The sequence below is a fragment of the Phaseolus vulgaris genome, chromosome 4, assembly GCF_051622355.1.
Source record: "Phaseolus vulgaris cultivar YP4 chromosome 4, ASM5162235v1, whole genome shotgun sequence".
NCBI lineage: Eukaryota > Viridiplantae > Streptophyta > Magnoliopsida > Fabales > Fabaceae > Phaseolus > Phaseolus vulgaris.
This window is the reverse complement of record NC_143501.1, coordinates 8,000,743-8,018,196: the sequence shown is the minus strand read 5'-3', so window position 1 is coordinate 8,018,196 and position 17,454 is coordinate 8,000,743. Positions and strand designations below refer to the sequence as shown.

Here is a 17,454-nt window from a genome sequence, read left to right as displayed (position 1 = left end):
GACTTAATAAGATTAAGGTTTCAATATGACTTATTACAAGTATTCCGTATATTTTTAAAATTGGATACAAAATAAATTTTATGTTTCTTCTGTCATAAATTTTATGTTGAGGAATTTATTAAGTTAAAATGTGTCATACAGTATGAAGCGTTAAATAATTTGTGATAAATCCTTTTTATTATTTGTACTGTTAGGATACGTCAATATTCGTAAAAAGAATATATCGATTATAAAAAGGATAGTACGATAAAATACAAAGTAACAACTTTTTTTTATTGACTTAAAACAAAGTTTATAAATTATTAGATATCTAATTTTTTTTAAAAAAAGTTATTGTATATTTTAAAACAAATATTAGTTATATGTAATAAATTCAAAACTTGTTTAAGTTTTTTTGTCTCCCGTACGAGTCTGGGCCGTGTCTCAGTCCAGCAACACATGATGAAATTTGACAAGATTAAACAAAATTGGGACATGACAATGGACATGCAACTATTAGAAGCAAAAGAAAACACCTAAGTTGGCACAAAAACAGATTAAAACACAATAATTAAACACAACCAGAACTGAAGAAAATGTTAGGTGGTCTACGGCTGAACCACTGGCCAAAGGAAATTAAGAAAAAAACAAAGGAAATTAAGAAGAAAAAAATGAAGGAGAAAAAACAAGAGAGATTGAGGCAATTTTCTCATATATCTTTCTGAAAGCAAACATTACAATTTAAAGGGAAAACGTAAACTACTTTTAATAACTGTAAATGAAAACGTGACCTAATAACTTAAATGAAAACGTGGGCATCCCATTATCTCCTTTACTTCAGCACAACTAATTCTAAGACTATTTCAAAGAAAGAAATCCACCACTCATTAGTTAGCATCGTAACAATCCACCCCACTTGAAATCACCTTGTCCTCAAGGTGAAACTGAGGGTAAGTACGAAAAAAACGCCATTTATCTTCCCATGTCGCATCTTCCCTTGATTGACCAACCCATTTAACCAAAATCTCTGTTTTTGGCCGATATTTCCCTTTTTGCACGACTCGTTCTTCCAAGATCCCCTCTGGTTGAGGCGCCACCTGTAACTGGACAGGTTCGTTGACAGGAGGTGGTATCGGTTCCAGAACAGGGCCTTCCCTTTTCCGTAACAAACTCACATGAAACACATCGTGAATTAAGGAACCAGGAGGTAATTCAATCCGATATGCAACCTTTCCTACCTTAGCAAGAATTTTGTAAGGGCCAAAAAAACGCGGACTTAACTTAGCTGATGCTCGAGAGACCACACTTGACTGTCTATATGGCTGTAGTTTAACATAAACATGATCCCCTACCTCAAATTCCAATTCACGACGGCCGCAAAATGCTTCATACGACCTTGAGCTTTGAAGAGGTTGGCTCGTAAGGTTTTCAGGATCAGATCACGGTCTTGAAGGTAGTCTTCGACAGCTTGAACCTTAGTCGTTCCTGGAACATACGACAAGATTTTTGGAGGCAGCCGTCCATAAACAACCTGAAAAGGAATCAGCTTGGTGGAAGTGTGAACTGAAGTATTATAGCTATATTCCGCCCATGGTAGCCAATCCACCCATTTTTTAGGCTTGTCACTAACAAAACAACGCAAGTATTGTTCCAGAATTCGATTAACAACTTCTGTTTGTCCATCCGTCTGCGGATGATAGCTAGAACTCATGCATAAAACCGAACCTTGCAGCTTGAATAGAGCTTGCCAAAAGGAACTTATGAAAATTTTATCACGATCACTTACAATGGTTGAAGGGATACCATGCAAGCGGACAACGTTGGCTACAAAATCCCGAGCTACACTTGAAGCAGTAAATGGATGCCGCATAGGTACAAAGTGAGCATATTTTGAGAGTCGATCTACAATCACCATTACCACTGTAAACCCGTTAGACGCAGGTAATCCTTCCACGAAATCCATGCTAATGTCTTCCCAAATTCTGTCTGGAACCGGAAGTGGCTGTAACAAACCAGCAGGTTGCATGGTGTCCGTCTTGGCTCGTTGACACTCATGACATTCCCGGATATATCTTTTCACAAAATCTTTCATGCCCAACCACCAAAAATTGTGCTTCACCTTAGCAAGAGTTTTATGAAAACCAAAATGCCCTCCTTCGGGAGAGGAGTGACACATAACCAGCACAGTGGATAAAAGAGGAGAATTGGAGCTCAACAATATAACATCATTTCTAAACCAAACTCCATCATGTTTCACAAGGTTACCCTTAACTTTAATAGGCAAGGATGAAGGTAAATTCAAATAAAACGGGTCTGTGTGTACCTCCTTTTGAATGGTAGTCCAAATGGTGGAACAAGGATGTGAAACATTTAAATAATGAAACTCGGGCGTACGAGAGAGTGCATCTGCGCCTTGGTTCAAACTTCCCTTCTTATATTCAATTTTGTAGTCGAATCCCAAAAGCTTGGGTAGCCATCTGGACTGAGCTGGGGTAGTGATTCGCTGCTCCATTAGATACTTAAGACTGACATGGTCTGTTTTCACCACAAAAGGTCGACCCAGTAAATAGTGCCGCCATTTCCGAACTGCCTTTACAATAGCTAACATCTCCTTCTCATATGTAGACCAAGATAACATGGTCCCCTTTAAGGGAGCACTGAAATAAGCCAAGGGTCTTCCACGTTGAGTGAGAATAGCTCCTATACCCACCCCACTCGCATCACACTCCACCGTAAATGGGTGAGACCAATCGGGCAAAGCCAAAGTAGGAGGGGTTGTCAGGGTAATTTTCAACTCCTGGAAAGCCACTTCTATCTTTTCATCCCAAATAAAAGGGCCTTTGCCAACTAGTTTATGCAAGGGGGCAACAATACTTCCAAATCCCTTGACAAACTTTCGATAATAACCCGCCAACCCCAAGAAACCGCGTACCCCAATTCCATGAAAGTACAGCCTTAACTTTATTTGCTTCAACCGCCACACCTCCCGATGAAATAACATGCCCCAAATAGTTAACTTGAGAAACTCCAAAACAACATTTGGAGAGCTTGGCAAAAAGTTGATTAGTATTTAATAATCCCAAAACAATATGTAAGTGTTCAAGATGATCATTCAAGGTCTTTGAATAAATAAGAATATCGTCAAAGAATACCAATATAAACTTACGTAGGTATGGCCTGAAAATGTCATTCATTAAGCATTGAAAAGTGGCTGGAGCATTGGTGAGGCCAAAAGGCATAACAACGAACTCATAATGTCCGTCATGCGTTCGGAACGCTGTCTTTGGAATGTCAGTTTCCCTAACCCGTATTTGGTGATATCCAGCACAAAGGTCAAGCTTAGAAAATATCGTAGCACCATATAGTTCATCTAGTAGCTCGTCTATTACTGGAATTGGGTACTTGTCCTTCATAGTGATGTCATTGAGAGCCCTATAGTCCACGCAAAAACGCCAAGTGCGGTCAGATTTCTTCACTAACAAGACCGGCGATGAGAACGGGCTATGGCTGGGGCGAATTAACCCATCACGCAGTAACTCTATAACTTGTTTTTCAATTTCCGTCTTCTACAAATAAGGTTGGCGATATGGCCGAGAGCTCACTGGTTTGGCTCCTGGAATTAAAGGTATGCCATGGTCATGGAAACGCCTTGGGGGCAATTCTTTTGGCTCTTGAAAGACCTGCTCATATTCAGTTAAAACATGTTGGACGGCTGGACAAGGACTTGAGATAGAAGAAAGCTCAACTTCGACCTGATTAACCTGGAGAAGTAAGGCAATACCCTGTATTCCCATCAACTCGTTAGCCTTTAAAGCAGTCAAATCCGACCCCTGCAACCCTTGTAACTTATGTGCTGAACCAGCATGATGGAATCCGAGAGTGAGATTCTGGAAATCGATTTCAATAGGCCCCAAAGTCTTCAACCACTGAACGCCTAAGACAATCGGACAAGCTGCGATTGGCAGAACAAAAAAATCAGTGGTTATAGTGAAACCTTGAATAATGATTGTAAGTCCTCTCACTCGTCCCACACAAGCTAACTTGTCACGGTTTGCGACGACCACTTCCAATTTGACCCCATTATCCACCGTTAATCCGAACCGCTCCACTAATGATTGCTCCATGAAATTGTGGGTACTACCACCATCAATTAAGACCACCACATCTTTGTTATGAATTTTTCCCGGCAACCTTAAGGTTTGGGGAAGGATGGTGCCGGAAATTGCGTGGAAAGAAATCTCAGCGGAAACCTCATCAGGAGGGTTCTCATTGGCTTCATCCTCATGGCTGCTGCTCTCTTCAACATCATCGACTTCACTGATCATGAATAGTTGGGGCTTGGTGCACTTATGACCCGGAATGTAGCGATCATCGCAGTAGTAACACAACCCCTTTTCCTGACGTTCTTTAGCCTCTACTCCTAATAAACGGCGAACTGGGCTTGAGGTAGGTAAAGCTAGGTGTTGAGATGGTGCTGGGCCTAAAATTCCAGCAGAGTGTGGGCCTTTAGGCAGGGAATTAAAACTGGTAACCCGAGTAGACAAAGTAACCCGTCGTTGCAAGTTCAATTTCTCCTTAACCAACCTGGACAACCCCATTGCATCTGTCATGGTGCGTGGCTTCTTGAGTTTCACCTCCAACCGTATCTCTTCCTTCAGCCCACCTACAAAACAGCCAAGTAAGAAAGACTCCGGTAGGTTATCAATACGGTGTGACAATCGTTCGAAGGCTTCAATATAAGCTGCAACTGTGGTGATATGTTTGAGTCGATGAAGGGATTCTGAAGGGTCATCATAATCAGTCGGGCCAAAACGGCTCAGCAAAGCCGTGGTAAACCACCGGTGCCACTGTAAGGCAATACCGTCAAGATAAAAAGAGGCAAGATTGACACGATCTGTATCAGCGACGTTCTGAAATTCAAAATATTGTTCAGCTTGAAATATCCACCCCGTAGGATCATCACCACTAAACCGAGGAAAATGGAGTTTCAGGTAGGGTTTCCCTTCATTACTGATTGTGATTCCCTTGCCAGAACCAGAAGGTTTGTCAGAATCCTTCTCCTTAATGTCCTGAACGTCTGTCACTAACTTGTGGAACATGGCAGTGAGCTTTTCGAGAGTCTCATTAGTGTTTTGCTGGAATTGTTCGAGAGATTGTTTACGTGTTTCCATTGGATCAACACCGCTCTGATACCACTGTTAGGTGGTCTACGGCTGAACCACTGGCCAAAGGAAATTAAGAAAAAAAAAATGAAGGAGAAGAAACAAGAGAGATTGAGGCAATTTTCTCATATATCTTTCTGAAAGCAAACATTACAATTTAAAGGGAAAACGTAAACTACTTCTAATAACTGTAAATGAAAACGTGGCCTAATAACTGTAAATGGAAACGTGGGCATCCCATTATCTCCTGTACTTCAGCACAACTAATTCTAAGACTATTTCAAAGAAAGAAATCAACCACTCATTAGTTAGCATCGTAACAGAAAACAACAAGAATACCCGTGCTTTGGACAGGTTGAGGTGCGGACGGCGTGTGGAGGATGTGGCACAAAATACACCAAACAAACAACTAAACCAAATTAAAGGCACACAAGACCAAAATAAATGGTGAAAACTCAAAGATATAACAACAAGAACCGATTAAAGCAATCAAAATAGCAAGAAAATGAAGAACACCGAACAACAAAAGAGGTTGTGCAGTGGAAATGCAAGGGAACCGTTTGATGAATGGTTCAATGAATTTAGACGGTGAAAAAATGTTTTTTATCGGTGGAAACAGAAGATGGAAAAAGAAGAATGAAAGACAAACAATCAAGAACAATGAGAGAAACTGTGAAGAACAAGGTGACAATTTTTTTTTTGTGTGAAAATGAACAAAGCTTGGCTGGAGGACCTTTGGGTGCTCTGATCCATTTGATGCAATCCAAGTTCTTGATTGTGGAGTTGAATAGAGCAAGGCAACAAAAGGAATTGGAGAGAGGAGCAGCGAATGATAATGAAGATGTTAGGTTCAATAGGCAAAAGAGGCTTACTGGCAAAAAGAGATGGGAGAGATTGAACTTTTAATTCAAAATACTTCATTCAGTGAGAAATTTGAGTACATGAGGTTTATTTAACGTATTTATAGATGAAAAGGGTGAAGGTAGCTTGCTCCTTAGGCTACCAAAATCTCAGTTAAGCAAGTTTAACTATGGAGGGACGTATATGTCCTCTTAAGATGCTCTAGAGATCCTTGTTTGTGTGACAAGTGAGGGTTTCTAGAGTGTATTTGATTCATCTACAAAATACTCTTGAAAGTAAATGACATGAGTATTATACTATTTATATAGACAGTTCTTCTGTCTTTATTCTTGTGTATGGTGGCTTGGATGGTCCTTCATCACACGCCCTTACATAACGCTTTTTCCAACCCTTTTTAGAACCTTTCAAGCTCGAATCACTTTTATGAACGTTATGATCCAAACACGATCCTCTTTCTCCTTCTCATTCGTCGACACCTTCCCCAACCAGGCCGACAACCTTATCTTCCTCACTTCCTCGCCCTCTGATGGAAAACTATATGAAAATACTCATATTGGACCTTTGACAAGGATTATAACTGGAAGAAGGAGAAAGAAGAAGAGACTTAGAAGACTATATATTTATAAAGAATTAATTGTTGATTGTTCCTCCAATTTGTCTAGTTTAGTAAAAATTGTACAAGGTAGTGTATGTTTTATTTGGGCTAATTTTTCATGGACTATGTATTGGGCCAATTAGTGTAGGATATAAATAAAAAAAAGAGTCTAGCTAGAGTTACAACTGGGCTTCTTTGGACCCAAAACAACTCTAGACCATCTAGTGTGCACAAATAAAAGTCTAGAGTGCAAATAGAAAGCATGAGTGACAAGAAAGACACGAAGGTCCACATGCCATCCCCTCAACGGAGAAGATTTCTATCAATTCCAAAACGCCAATTGTCAACATACTATTGATGAGAATGGATATCCATGTTACAGACGTAGACACAATGACTTATTCATTGAAAAAAATGGAATTAAGTTAGACAATAGAAATGTTGTTTCGTACAACCCACTGCTTCAGTTGAGGTACTAGGCCCATGTTATCATTAAATATTGCAATAAATCCAATTCAATCAAGTATTTGTTTAAATATGTCAACAAAATTCTAGATAGAGCAAATTTAAAAATTACTAATACTGCTAAAGACTCCAACGAGACCCCAACTATAGATGAAGTTAAACATTACTATGATTGTATATATACATCTTCATGTGAAGCAGTTTGGAGAATATGTGCCTTTTGATATTCATCACAAATGGCCTTCAGTTCAAATGTTGACATTTCATCTATTATATGAACAACCTTTTCTGTTTAAAGAAAATGATGAAATTGATGAAATTTTTAATAAAAATGAACATAAAAGAACAATGTCTTTAGCTTGGTTTGAGGAAAATAAAACTTATTAAGAGGGCCAACATTTAACCTATGTTGAATTTCCTAGCAAGTTTGTTTGGATGGAACAACAAAGGAAATGGAAGCTGAGGAAAATGTGTTTTGAGTATCGGAAGGCTTACATAATTTATTGATGTCATTATATAGTCCAACTACCTTGCTTATGGAAATCAATTGAGAATATTGTTTGTTACCCTCTTACTCATGAATACTATGTCCAAGCCTGATGAAGTGTGGAACAATACTTGGAAGTTGCTATCAGATGATGTTGTATACAAAAGGAAGAAATGAGTTGAAGCTACCAGGTATAAACTTATTTATTTATTTCAAAGTTAATTAATAATAAATCTGTTATGTGACTTGTGCCTATTTTGGTAGGTCATCAAATTGAAGATCTTGAATTACAAAATCTTTGTCTTCTACAAGAAGAACAATTATTACTTTCAAATGGTAAGTCTTTAAAAGACTTCAATTGTCTACCATAACCCATTCATTTAGATTCTTTTAATCTTTAGAATAGATTTATTATTGATGAAGGAGTTCAATAAGGAACAAAAAGACTTTCAAAGCAAAGGCATGAAGGCAGGATAAATACCTTGACTAGTGTGCATCAGTTAGGTAATACATTGAGTTCAATTTCCTGTGCTAGCCACAAGTAGCAATGCGGAAGAGAAAGACTAAATGAATTCTATTGCGCTCTAGAGGAGATAGAGAATTTTATTAGTTAACTTTCCCCACAGAAAGTAAGAAAGGAAAGAAGTATTGGTAAATAAATTATGATAACATAAGCATGTTTGAAATGCATGAATCTTTATTTCAGTGTCTTACTATTGAGCAAGTGAATTTCTACGAGAATATCATGACAACAGTACTTTATGAAGTTGGCGAACTTTTTTCTTATACAGATACGGTGCAACAGGAAAAACTTTTATGTGGAGAACATTGTCCACTTCCATTAGATCTAAAGAGATCTATATCGAAGGAAGGAAACCCTAAAGGAGGTAGTCATCAAGGAGAAATGCATTTGATCTTCTTTTCTTCTTGTCCATGCTTGTAATAACCATCACGAGTGACTAATTCTTTTCTTTGGATTGAAAGAATCTATTCAAACTCTTATGTATTGATGTGATACTTATCTATAATATTCAGTTCTTGATTGATGATTGGTATTATCATTTTATCTCAAAGCTTGAAACTATTCGTGGTTTTGATCTTTAGATTTGACAGGAAAGTACTTCTAAGCATCTGACCTAAATTTAATGCTTAACATATTTGAATGCTAGAAATAGATTTGAAATATTATTTTTTTATAACATCTGTTCATAATGATAATGAGTTTTTATAAATATGCGAGAAATCAATATTAACGAGACTCTCTTAATAATTTTGTATGCGAGGAATCAATATGAATGATTTTTATATGTGCATCAATCTCAATCAAGATGAAATTTTATATGTTTATAGACGAGTGAGAAGGATTAACACCATTCCCAATTTTCTTAACTAGAATCTTTTACTCATTTATTTATTTTATTTAATTTTCATGCAAACTTATGTCAATATCTTTCAAATCAAATTATTGTACATATTCTTATACTTAGTGAATGCTACTATTAGGATTTAAATAGTTGTTCCTCGTGGGTTCGATATCCGTCCTTAGGAACAAATTATTACTTCCAACCTGATACACTTGTCGTAAAAAGAGTCATCAAGTACTTAGCTCAATTTTTTTCCTCAATGCTCGACGAATTGTCTTCCCAACTCAGGTGATTTGAGGGGGAAAGGAATTGAGTGGCATCGATTCATCAAAGTTAGGATGATTTTCTTCAAATTCAGCTCTAGAATCTAGATTGACCTCTTCTTTAACTTGCTTATAAGAAGGAGGATCTCCTCAACATTGTGGATTTTTCGAGGTACGTCTTGTTATTCAGGAGGTTAAATAATGGGCCTTGTTTGCGTTGTGCTGTTTGAAGTTGAGCCTTCATTAAGTACTTTGTCACTCTTAAACTCTGTTTGTAACACTATCGAGTTGTCTTGGGGTCAACTTTTATAGTAATTATTGAGCCATTTTCTATTGGAAACTTTATGGTCGTATGTGGTGTAGGCACTACGACATCGAGTTGGTTGAGAGTTCATTGTGGTGGTTATGGGAAATTTTTACTAGGGTCCAACGGTGGGCGCCAAATGTTCTTACTGGGTTTAGCGTTGAGTCGTTTGCGGTGGTGAATCCGAGTTATCAATGATGACCTTCAGTTTGAAAGATTTTCAAACTTTACTGAAAAAATCAAAGTGAAAGTCTGACGTTCAAGTTAATAAGAATATAATAATATTAAGTAGTAAGTAAATATCAAAATATATGTGAGTGAGAAATACTCTCTGATTGTATTTATTGGCTTAAGAAACCATAACCTATAGTAATAATTGTTTCAATATGATATCGAATTTCACAGACATGAGTTTCATGATCACATAATGGTTATAACTAGTTAAAAGTAATTATCAACATAATTTATAAATAACTATAGGAGGTGGATGGATGTTAATGGATATTAACAGTCTCGAATTTCGTGAATTGAGTAATACGAGAATATGTAAATTTTAGCACGAGAAAAAAAAGAATAATATAACATTTATATATAAGAGAAAGATGATGTTTTGAAAATAATGGTTTATAATTTTTTTTAAAATAATAAGTAATTAGTATCATATGTTTGAGTGAGATAGAAGGTTTCTCTCCTCACAAAAACAAACATAATTTTACCTTTTTAATAAATGTAGTATTTGACTGATATAAAAAAATTAATTAATTTAAGCGACAATTTTAATGGGGAAGTAAAAAAATTAATGCTGGATGCACTTGAAGTTTTCTTTTGAAAGACTAAATGGGAGATAGGGAATTCAATTTCTAAAGCTAACAACAATAATATGCACATATCTCAAGACAGAGAGTATAATTTACTCAAATATTTCATTATAATATTTAAATTAAAATAAATGTTTACAGTTTCAAGTATTTTAAAAATTAAAACTCAACCAACAATGGTTACTTTCAATGAATTAAATCATTGAATAATATTAATCAGTGTCATTATTAAAAAAGTTTAGAAATAGAAAGTTTAATGTGTTATTAATACATTCTATAATATAAGCCAAAAAGATGCATCATTTTGAATTCCTTATAAGAAATATTCTTTTGCTTAAACTTTTTCTCTTTCTGCCCTAGCCAAATCCCGTATCAGTCAAAAGCATATTAACATAATAGTTATAAAAATAATTAATAAAAGAAAATTGAAATTTAAAAAATAAAAAAAACACTGTAATAATATCTTATTTGTTAACCAAAATTTAAGTTTAAAATAGAAAAAAAAATCTGTAATATCATTATCTTATCTTGATAAACGTAACAGTAATATCCTCTCTCTCTCTCTCTCTATATATATATATATATATTCATACGTAGCACATTAAGAAGTATGTTTTCTCTCTTTCTCTTCTCTGTCAGTGTGCCATTGTGTTGGAGACTTGAACCTCCTTCTTGTCTGTGCATCTTCTTCTATTGATTTTCTGTTGCAGGTAGATTGTTTTTTGTTTATTGCTTTTGTGTTGTTTGTGTTCTTCATGTTTTGTATGCAACTTTTCACTGGGATTGATTTCTTTTCTGTTGGTGTTTTCACGATTGCAACAATAACCCGAACCTTGTTCTGATCTCTCTGGATGTGAAGCTGCACTGAGGAGAAGAAAAAAATGGCGAAACTCAGCATCTCTGTGGTGGGGATTATGCTCCTGCATTGTTGGGTAGCCATAAACGAGGCAAAGTACTTGAAATATAAAGATCCAAAGCAGCCTCTGAATGTTCGAATCAAGGATCTCATGAAGAGAATGACTTTAGAGGAGAAAATCGGTCAAATGACACAGATTGAACGTAAAGTTGCTTCTGCAGAAATCATGAAGAACTATTATATTGGTAAGGTCAATTTCTTGTGTGTCCTTTTTGAATGAAAAACAAACAGATAATGGTGGATGGGAATATATATGCACATATTTTGGTATATTTATTCATTGTTTTACTGTTGTTTTGTCTTGTATGGTTTGTGTTTTTGGTAGGGAGTGTGCTAAGTGGGGGTGGCAGTGTTCCAAAGGCTCAAGCTTCTGCAGAGGATTGGATTAACATGGTGAATGATTTTCAAAAGGGTTCTTTATCAACTAGATTGGGAATTCCTATGATATATGGGATCGATGCTGTTCATGGCAATAATAATGTATATAATGCAACAATTTTTCCTCACAATGTTGGGCTAGGTGCTACCAGGTAAATTTCTCTCTATCATTATATGCATTATTTCATAGTTTTTATCACATTCACAGTTTCTTTCAGTTTAAGACAGAAAAAAAAAACAACTTTCTCAATAAAAAATAAAGAGATTTCTGTTTGTTCCGAGTATTTTAATCTACTTATTTAAAAAAAAGTAAAAAAAAAGTAAAAAAAAAATAAAAAAAGAGATTTTTGTTTGTTCTACTTATTTTCAAAAAAGTAAATCTTTTCTATGCTTTCAAGGAACAAATTTCAGCTTCCTAAATAAATTATTTGAAAAAATATTTATTTAAAACACTCATTTTAGTTTTTAACAAACTAGCCTCTATTGTTGGAGATCCTACGTCGACTAGAGATTAGAGCCTTTCATTGTATATAAGTGGGTGCAAACCTCAACCCTATGAGCCGGTTTTATGGGGTTGAGTTAGGCTTAAAGTCCACTTTCGTAATATGGTATCAGAGCCATTTCGAGCCTATCCTAACGAGTATTTGTGTTGGGCCTATCGTGCCACCCGCTATCGGGCCGTTATCGGATCACCCATAATATATAGTCCCACGCACGAGCTTCTATCTATCACTCTCAGCGTGAGGGGTGTGTTGGAGAGCCGGTTTTATGAGGTTGAGTTTTAATATATTTTTTTTAAAATTCGTTATTAGATATTGGAATCAAAGATTATGCGTAATATGGATGGAGCTCAAACAAAATAAACAATGCTTAACAAAAGTAACAATTGGTTAAAACATATTAAGAATGGGACTCCAAAACGTTATAATACATTGCCATAATTGAATATCTAATTTATTAATAACTAGCGTATGCAATTTGATGTATGTGTCCACTTTTCTATTAAACAATACAATTTTCAAAATATAATAAATGAATATATTTTTAATATTCTTATTAATTGGTAAAGCAGTTCGAATTATAAATAAAACTGTATATCAGATAAAATCACACGGCTTTTTTAGAAGTCATAAAATTTTGTGGACCTCTTTTTATGACTATTTTCCAATTTTATAGTTTTTCATGAATTCAGGATGCGTGATACTTTCACATTTTAAAAGACAAAATACATTCATTTAACACTACTAAAAATAATAATAATATTTATTTATTTTTTAATTTAAAATTTTAATATATACTATTATTCTTTATATCAATATTTGATTGTATTTCATTATCATCGATATTGCATATTTTTTATTTTTTTTAAAACATTTAATATAAGTAGGGTGGTTTTGTATTGAATGAAAGGTGGATGAGTGATTTTTTTTCATATTTCAGTATTTTTTATTTTTTTAATATTTACTAAATAACTAATTATTTTTATAATTAATTGAAAATTATTTATTTTTAAAATTAATATACTGTCATTTCGCAGTTAATTTTAAATTTTAAATGTGGAGTGAACGAAACAGTTGATTAAACGTGAAACAGTTTGTTAGACGTGCATTCTTAGGACTTGAAGCAATTTTATTTTCATATCTTCATTTTTTTTAAAAATTATAACTTTTATCTCTTTTTATTATTTAATTCAATTGACATCTTTTATTTAATTTTTTTAATATTAAACATAATTATATATAAATGATAAAAATAAAAAAAGGATAAGGCATGTGTTATCGTAGAGTTGATTATTAGGTGAGAGTATTTTTTAGGAGTTTCAAAGTGTATATTTTTTTCATCTACTAATTATGAACATGTATTATAACATTCAAATTGACTTCAATATTAAGATATTAATGACAACATAATTTAATATTGTAAATTTATAATTTTTGTCAATCTTATATTATAATTAATTCACATGTTAATATTTAAAATATTTTTATAATAATTTCTCTTATCCAAAGCATATTTTTTTATTCAAAGTTGTTTGTATAAATATTGATACCTACTTACTCTCGTTTAAAGCAAAACTTTCAATCGCAATTGTCTTTACAAATTCTCACAACTTTTCTTAGAGTGTGTTATAGAAAATTACCTTACTAAAAGTGTGTTAGAGAAAATTACTGATGTTTTTCAAAATTTTGCGTCTTGAAGAAGTTTATCTTTGATCAAGCAGGGACCCTGGACTTGTGAGGAGAATTGGAGCAGCAACTGCTCTTGAAGTTAGAGCTACTGGAATTCAATATGCCTTTGCACCTTGCATAGCAGTAACTATGAACATCCTACTCAATAATTTTTTATCAGCATCTAATTATCTCATATCTATTTGGCCTCATATATAGTCTTATTATATATAATATGTGGTATAGGTTTGTAGAGATCCTAGGTGGGGAAGATGTTATGAAAGTTATAGTGAAGACCACAAAGTAGTTCAGGCTATGACTGAGATTATTCCAGGTCTGCAAGGTGAAATTCCAACAAACTCAACAAAAGGTGTTCCATTTGTTGCTGGAAAGTAAGAACTTCACTGTTCCTTATCTTCTGTTACTTGCAAGAGTTGATTATATAAATTATCGACTTTCAAAACTCTTTGGTTTTTATTCTTTATTTTGGATATTCCTTACTCAAACCCATTTCTCTTTTCTTTTCCTTTTATATTATTCAAAAACAAATTTGTCTTGACGTTGGTGTTAACACGGTGTCATTAGGCGAAAAGTTATAGCCTCTGCAAAGCACTATGTTGGGGATGGAGGAACCAAAAATGGAATCAATGAGAACAACACAGTGATAAGCAGACATGGATTGCTTAGCATTCACATGCCAGCCTATTATGACGCAATCATCAAGGGTGTTTCGACTGTCATGGTCTCTTATTCAAGCTGGAACGGAGAAAAAATGCATGCCAATCATAATCTAATCACAGACTTTCTCAAGAACTCTCTACGCTTTAGGGTAACACTCAATTTATGAGGGTTTCATTTAGTTTAAAATTTGTGACGTGAGTCCTAAAATTGGTTGGTTTTTTCTAGGGTTTTGTCATATCTGATTGGGAGGGAATTGATAGAATCACCACACCTCCTCATGCTAACTACACGTATTCCATTTATGCTGCAATCACTGCTGGAATTGACATGGTAAACTATGGATTGAAAGTCGTTTTTCCATTGACCATGTATCATCTTCTAATATTTCCTCTATTAATGGTTCAGGTAATGGTTCCCCTTAACTACACAGAATTCATAGATGGCCTAACCTCATTGGTGAAAGTTAATGCCATACCAATGAGCAGAATTAATGATGCAGTAAGGAGAATTTTGAGGGTAAAGTTCATTATGGGCCTTTTTGAGAACCCATTGGCTGATCATAGCCTAGTTCACGAGCTCGGGAGGAAGGTTTGTTAGTCATGAAACATGTGTATATTGTTTACCTAGCCATTAATTTTATGCATGCTGATAAAATTGTTTTGGCAGAAACATCGAAAATTGGCTCGGGAAGCTGTGAGGAAATCCTTGGTTCTATTGAAGAATGGTGAAAATCCTAACCAACCACTTCTCCCTCTTCCTAAAAGAGCTTCAAAGATATTGGTGGCTGGAAGCCATGCTGATAATCTAGGATATCAATGTGGTGGTTGGACAATTGAATGGCAAGGAGTTACTGGAAACAATGTCACCAAAGGTATTTTATAAATTTCTTAATAACTTGTTAACCTTTTGTATAAGTAGAATATTGATAAGGCCTATGTGATCTACAGGTACAACAATCCTTAGTGCTATAAAAAATACAGTCCATAAAGATACCGAGGTAGTTTACAAGGAGAATCCTGATTTGGACTTCATTAAGTCTAATAATTTTTCATATGGGATTGTGGTAGTCGGAGAGAAACCATATGCTGAAACAAATGGTGATAGCTTGAATTTGACAATATCTGCACCTGGGCCAGAAACCATAAAGAATGTATGTGGAGGAGTCAAATGTGTTACTGTAATAATCTCTGGTCGTCCTGTGGTTATACAACCATATGTTGACAAAATTGAAGCATTGGTTGCTGCTTGGCTTCCTGGTACCGAGGGAAAAGGTGTGACTGATGTTTTGTTTGGTGACTATGGCTTTAGAGGCAAGCTTCCAAGGACATGGTTCAAGACTGTTGATCAGTTGCCAATGAATGTAGGAGATAGTCATTATGACCCCCTTTTCCCCTTTGGATTTGGCCTTAAAACTAAACCCCACAAAGCCAATTAGGAATTGAAAATTATGCGCCCTATCAGTTTAGTCCATTTACCATTTTTGCATCAAGTTCCTTGTTTCGTTTGCTATTTAATTTAGTATAATACATTGCTGTTGTTCTATTTGAGGAGAAATTATGTGCTTGGATGCTTACACATTTTTTAACTAGTTAAATGCTTCCATATTCAATTAAATATAATATCATCTTTTGTTTTGTTTCTCTTGGTTGGAATTTGGTAACTATATCTCTTTGAAAGAGAGAGATGAATATTGAAACTTCTTAATATTAATCGGTTTTCTTATATCTGGTAGCTCTTTTCCAAAATCTTGTATCAAAACTAAACTTTAATTAGATAAATAGAAAATAAAATGTTAGTTTTTGTTAGCCTTAGAGACATTAAGACGATAGATGTTGTTTGACACGGATGATTACGTGTTTATGTATGTCTTTGCTTGGCACGATGCAGGTTGGCTTATATGTTGTCAAACTCGTAACTAGGAGGCGGATCGGAGGTGGTCCAAAAACTCACTCGTAACTCGAGAATTGTAACTCGATTCAGAAGAGTTACTATTCGAGTTACTACGGTACATAACATAATTTAACATAAATTCATAATTCATAAAATGGTCTAAATACATAAGATAACTAAATGATCCAAATACATAACATAATTAAAAGTAGGTTCAAGATAATGTTTAATACATATAACTATCCCACAAAATCATTCATATTAATCATGGGATAATCATCTCCCTCCTCCAAAAGATCTTCATTTTCATTATCATTAAGGGAAGGAACCTCCAAGTCATTATCATCATCAATTGGAGAAACCTCCAAATCATTAATGGATGGAGTTGTTGCTCCTCTACTAGCATCATCTTGTCCAACTTCAGGTAATATGTCTTCATCTAAACCATCTAATGTTTCATTTTCCTCCAGAGTCCATTCATCATTAAAAGAAAGATCATCAATAGTATAATCTTTTGTTTTTCTAACATCTTTCTTCTTCATCAATCTTGAATTAGTCATCATAAACACCACATCATTCATGGTCATTTGGTGTAACCGATTTCTTTTCTTAGTGTGGATCTAAATAATTATAAAACTAGTTAACACATATGATCATCTAAAAAGTAATTATAAAATCACTTTCAATAATTTAAATTCTTACTCTTTCAACTAGTTAACACATATGATAATCTAAAAAGTAATTATAAAATCACTTTCAATAATTTAAATTCTTACTCTTTCAAAAGCACTCCAATTACTCTCATAGCCAGATGAACTACAAATTAGTACTCTAATTGCAAATCTTTGTAGTTTTGGATGTTCATCACCATATGATTCCCACCATTGTGATGGAGTTTTGGTCTTGAGAGCACTTTTAGCTATGTCAGTACCATACAATCTAGACTTTCTCTTGAAACTCTCAAGTTGAACATCAATTTTACTCATCACATGAATGTCTCTCACCAACCTCTCCAAACAGTCATAAAATCCACGTTTCACTTCATAATCAACTTTAAAGTCAGGATGATAGTATAACATGTCTACCAATTAATTCAACCACATCCTCTTAAATTCATCACTCT

The 17,454-nt window shown here is 34.7% G+C and overlaps 2 protein-coding genes across 2 annotated transcripts; one reads left to right on the top strand and one right to left on the bottom strand.

Annotated features, from left to right (window-relative positions):
* Window positions 1-3,545: 3,545 nt before the first annotated feature.
* Window positions 3,546-5,150, bottom strand: LOC137838222 (uncharacterized). The gene has a single exon (XM_068647477.2). The coding sequence runs from the start codon at window positions 5,148-5,150 to the stop codon at window positions 3,546-3,548; it is 1,605 nt and encodes a 534-aa protein (XP_068503578.2).
* A 6,014-nt stretch (window positions 5,151-11,164) lies between these two features.
* On the top strand, window positions 11,165-15,990 carry LOC137836401 (uncharacterized). The gene is made up of 9 exons (XM_068645126.2): window positions 11,165-11,399; window positions 11,540-11,744; window positions 13,814-13,904; window positions 14,007-14,152; window positions 14,346-14,589; window positions 14,667-14,771; window positions 14,847-15,029; window positions 15,108-15,312; window positions 15,389-15,990. The coding sequence occupies exons 1-9, from the start codon at window positions 11,180-11,182 to the stop codon at window positions 15,874-15,876; spliced, it is 1,887 nt and encodes a 628-aa protein (XP_068501227.1). The 5' UTR covers window positions 11,165-11,179; the 3' UTR covers window positions 15,877-15,990.
* The last annotated feature ends 1,464 nt before the right edge of the window (window positions 15,991-17,454 follow it).

Excerpts from the sequence above, each read along its gene's own strand:
- LOC137838222 (XM_068647477.2), bottom strand. The coding sequence starts at position 5,150 with ATGGAAACACGTAAACAATCTCTCGAACAATTCCAGCAAAACACTAAT.
- LOC137836401 (XM_068645126.2), top strand. The coding sequence starts at position 11,180 with ATGGCGAAACTCAGCATCTCTGTGGTGGGGATTATGCTCCTGCATTGT. Across the intron at positions 13,905-14,006 it reads CCTTTGCACCTTGCATAGCA|GTTTGTAGAGATCCTAGGTG; the intron begins GTAACTATGAAC and ends TATGTGGTATAG. Across the intron at positions 14,772-14,846 it reads TCACTGCTGGAATTGACATG|GTAATGGTTCCCCTTAACTA; the intron begins GTAAACTATGGA and ends TTAATGGTTCAG.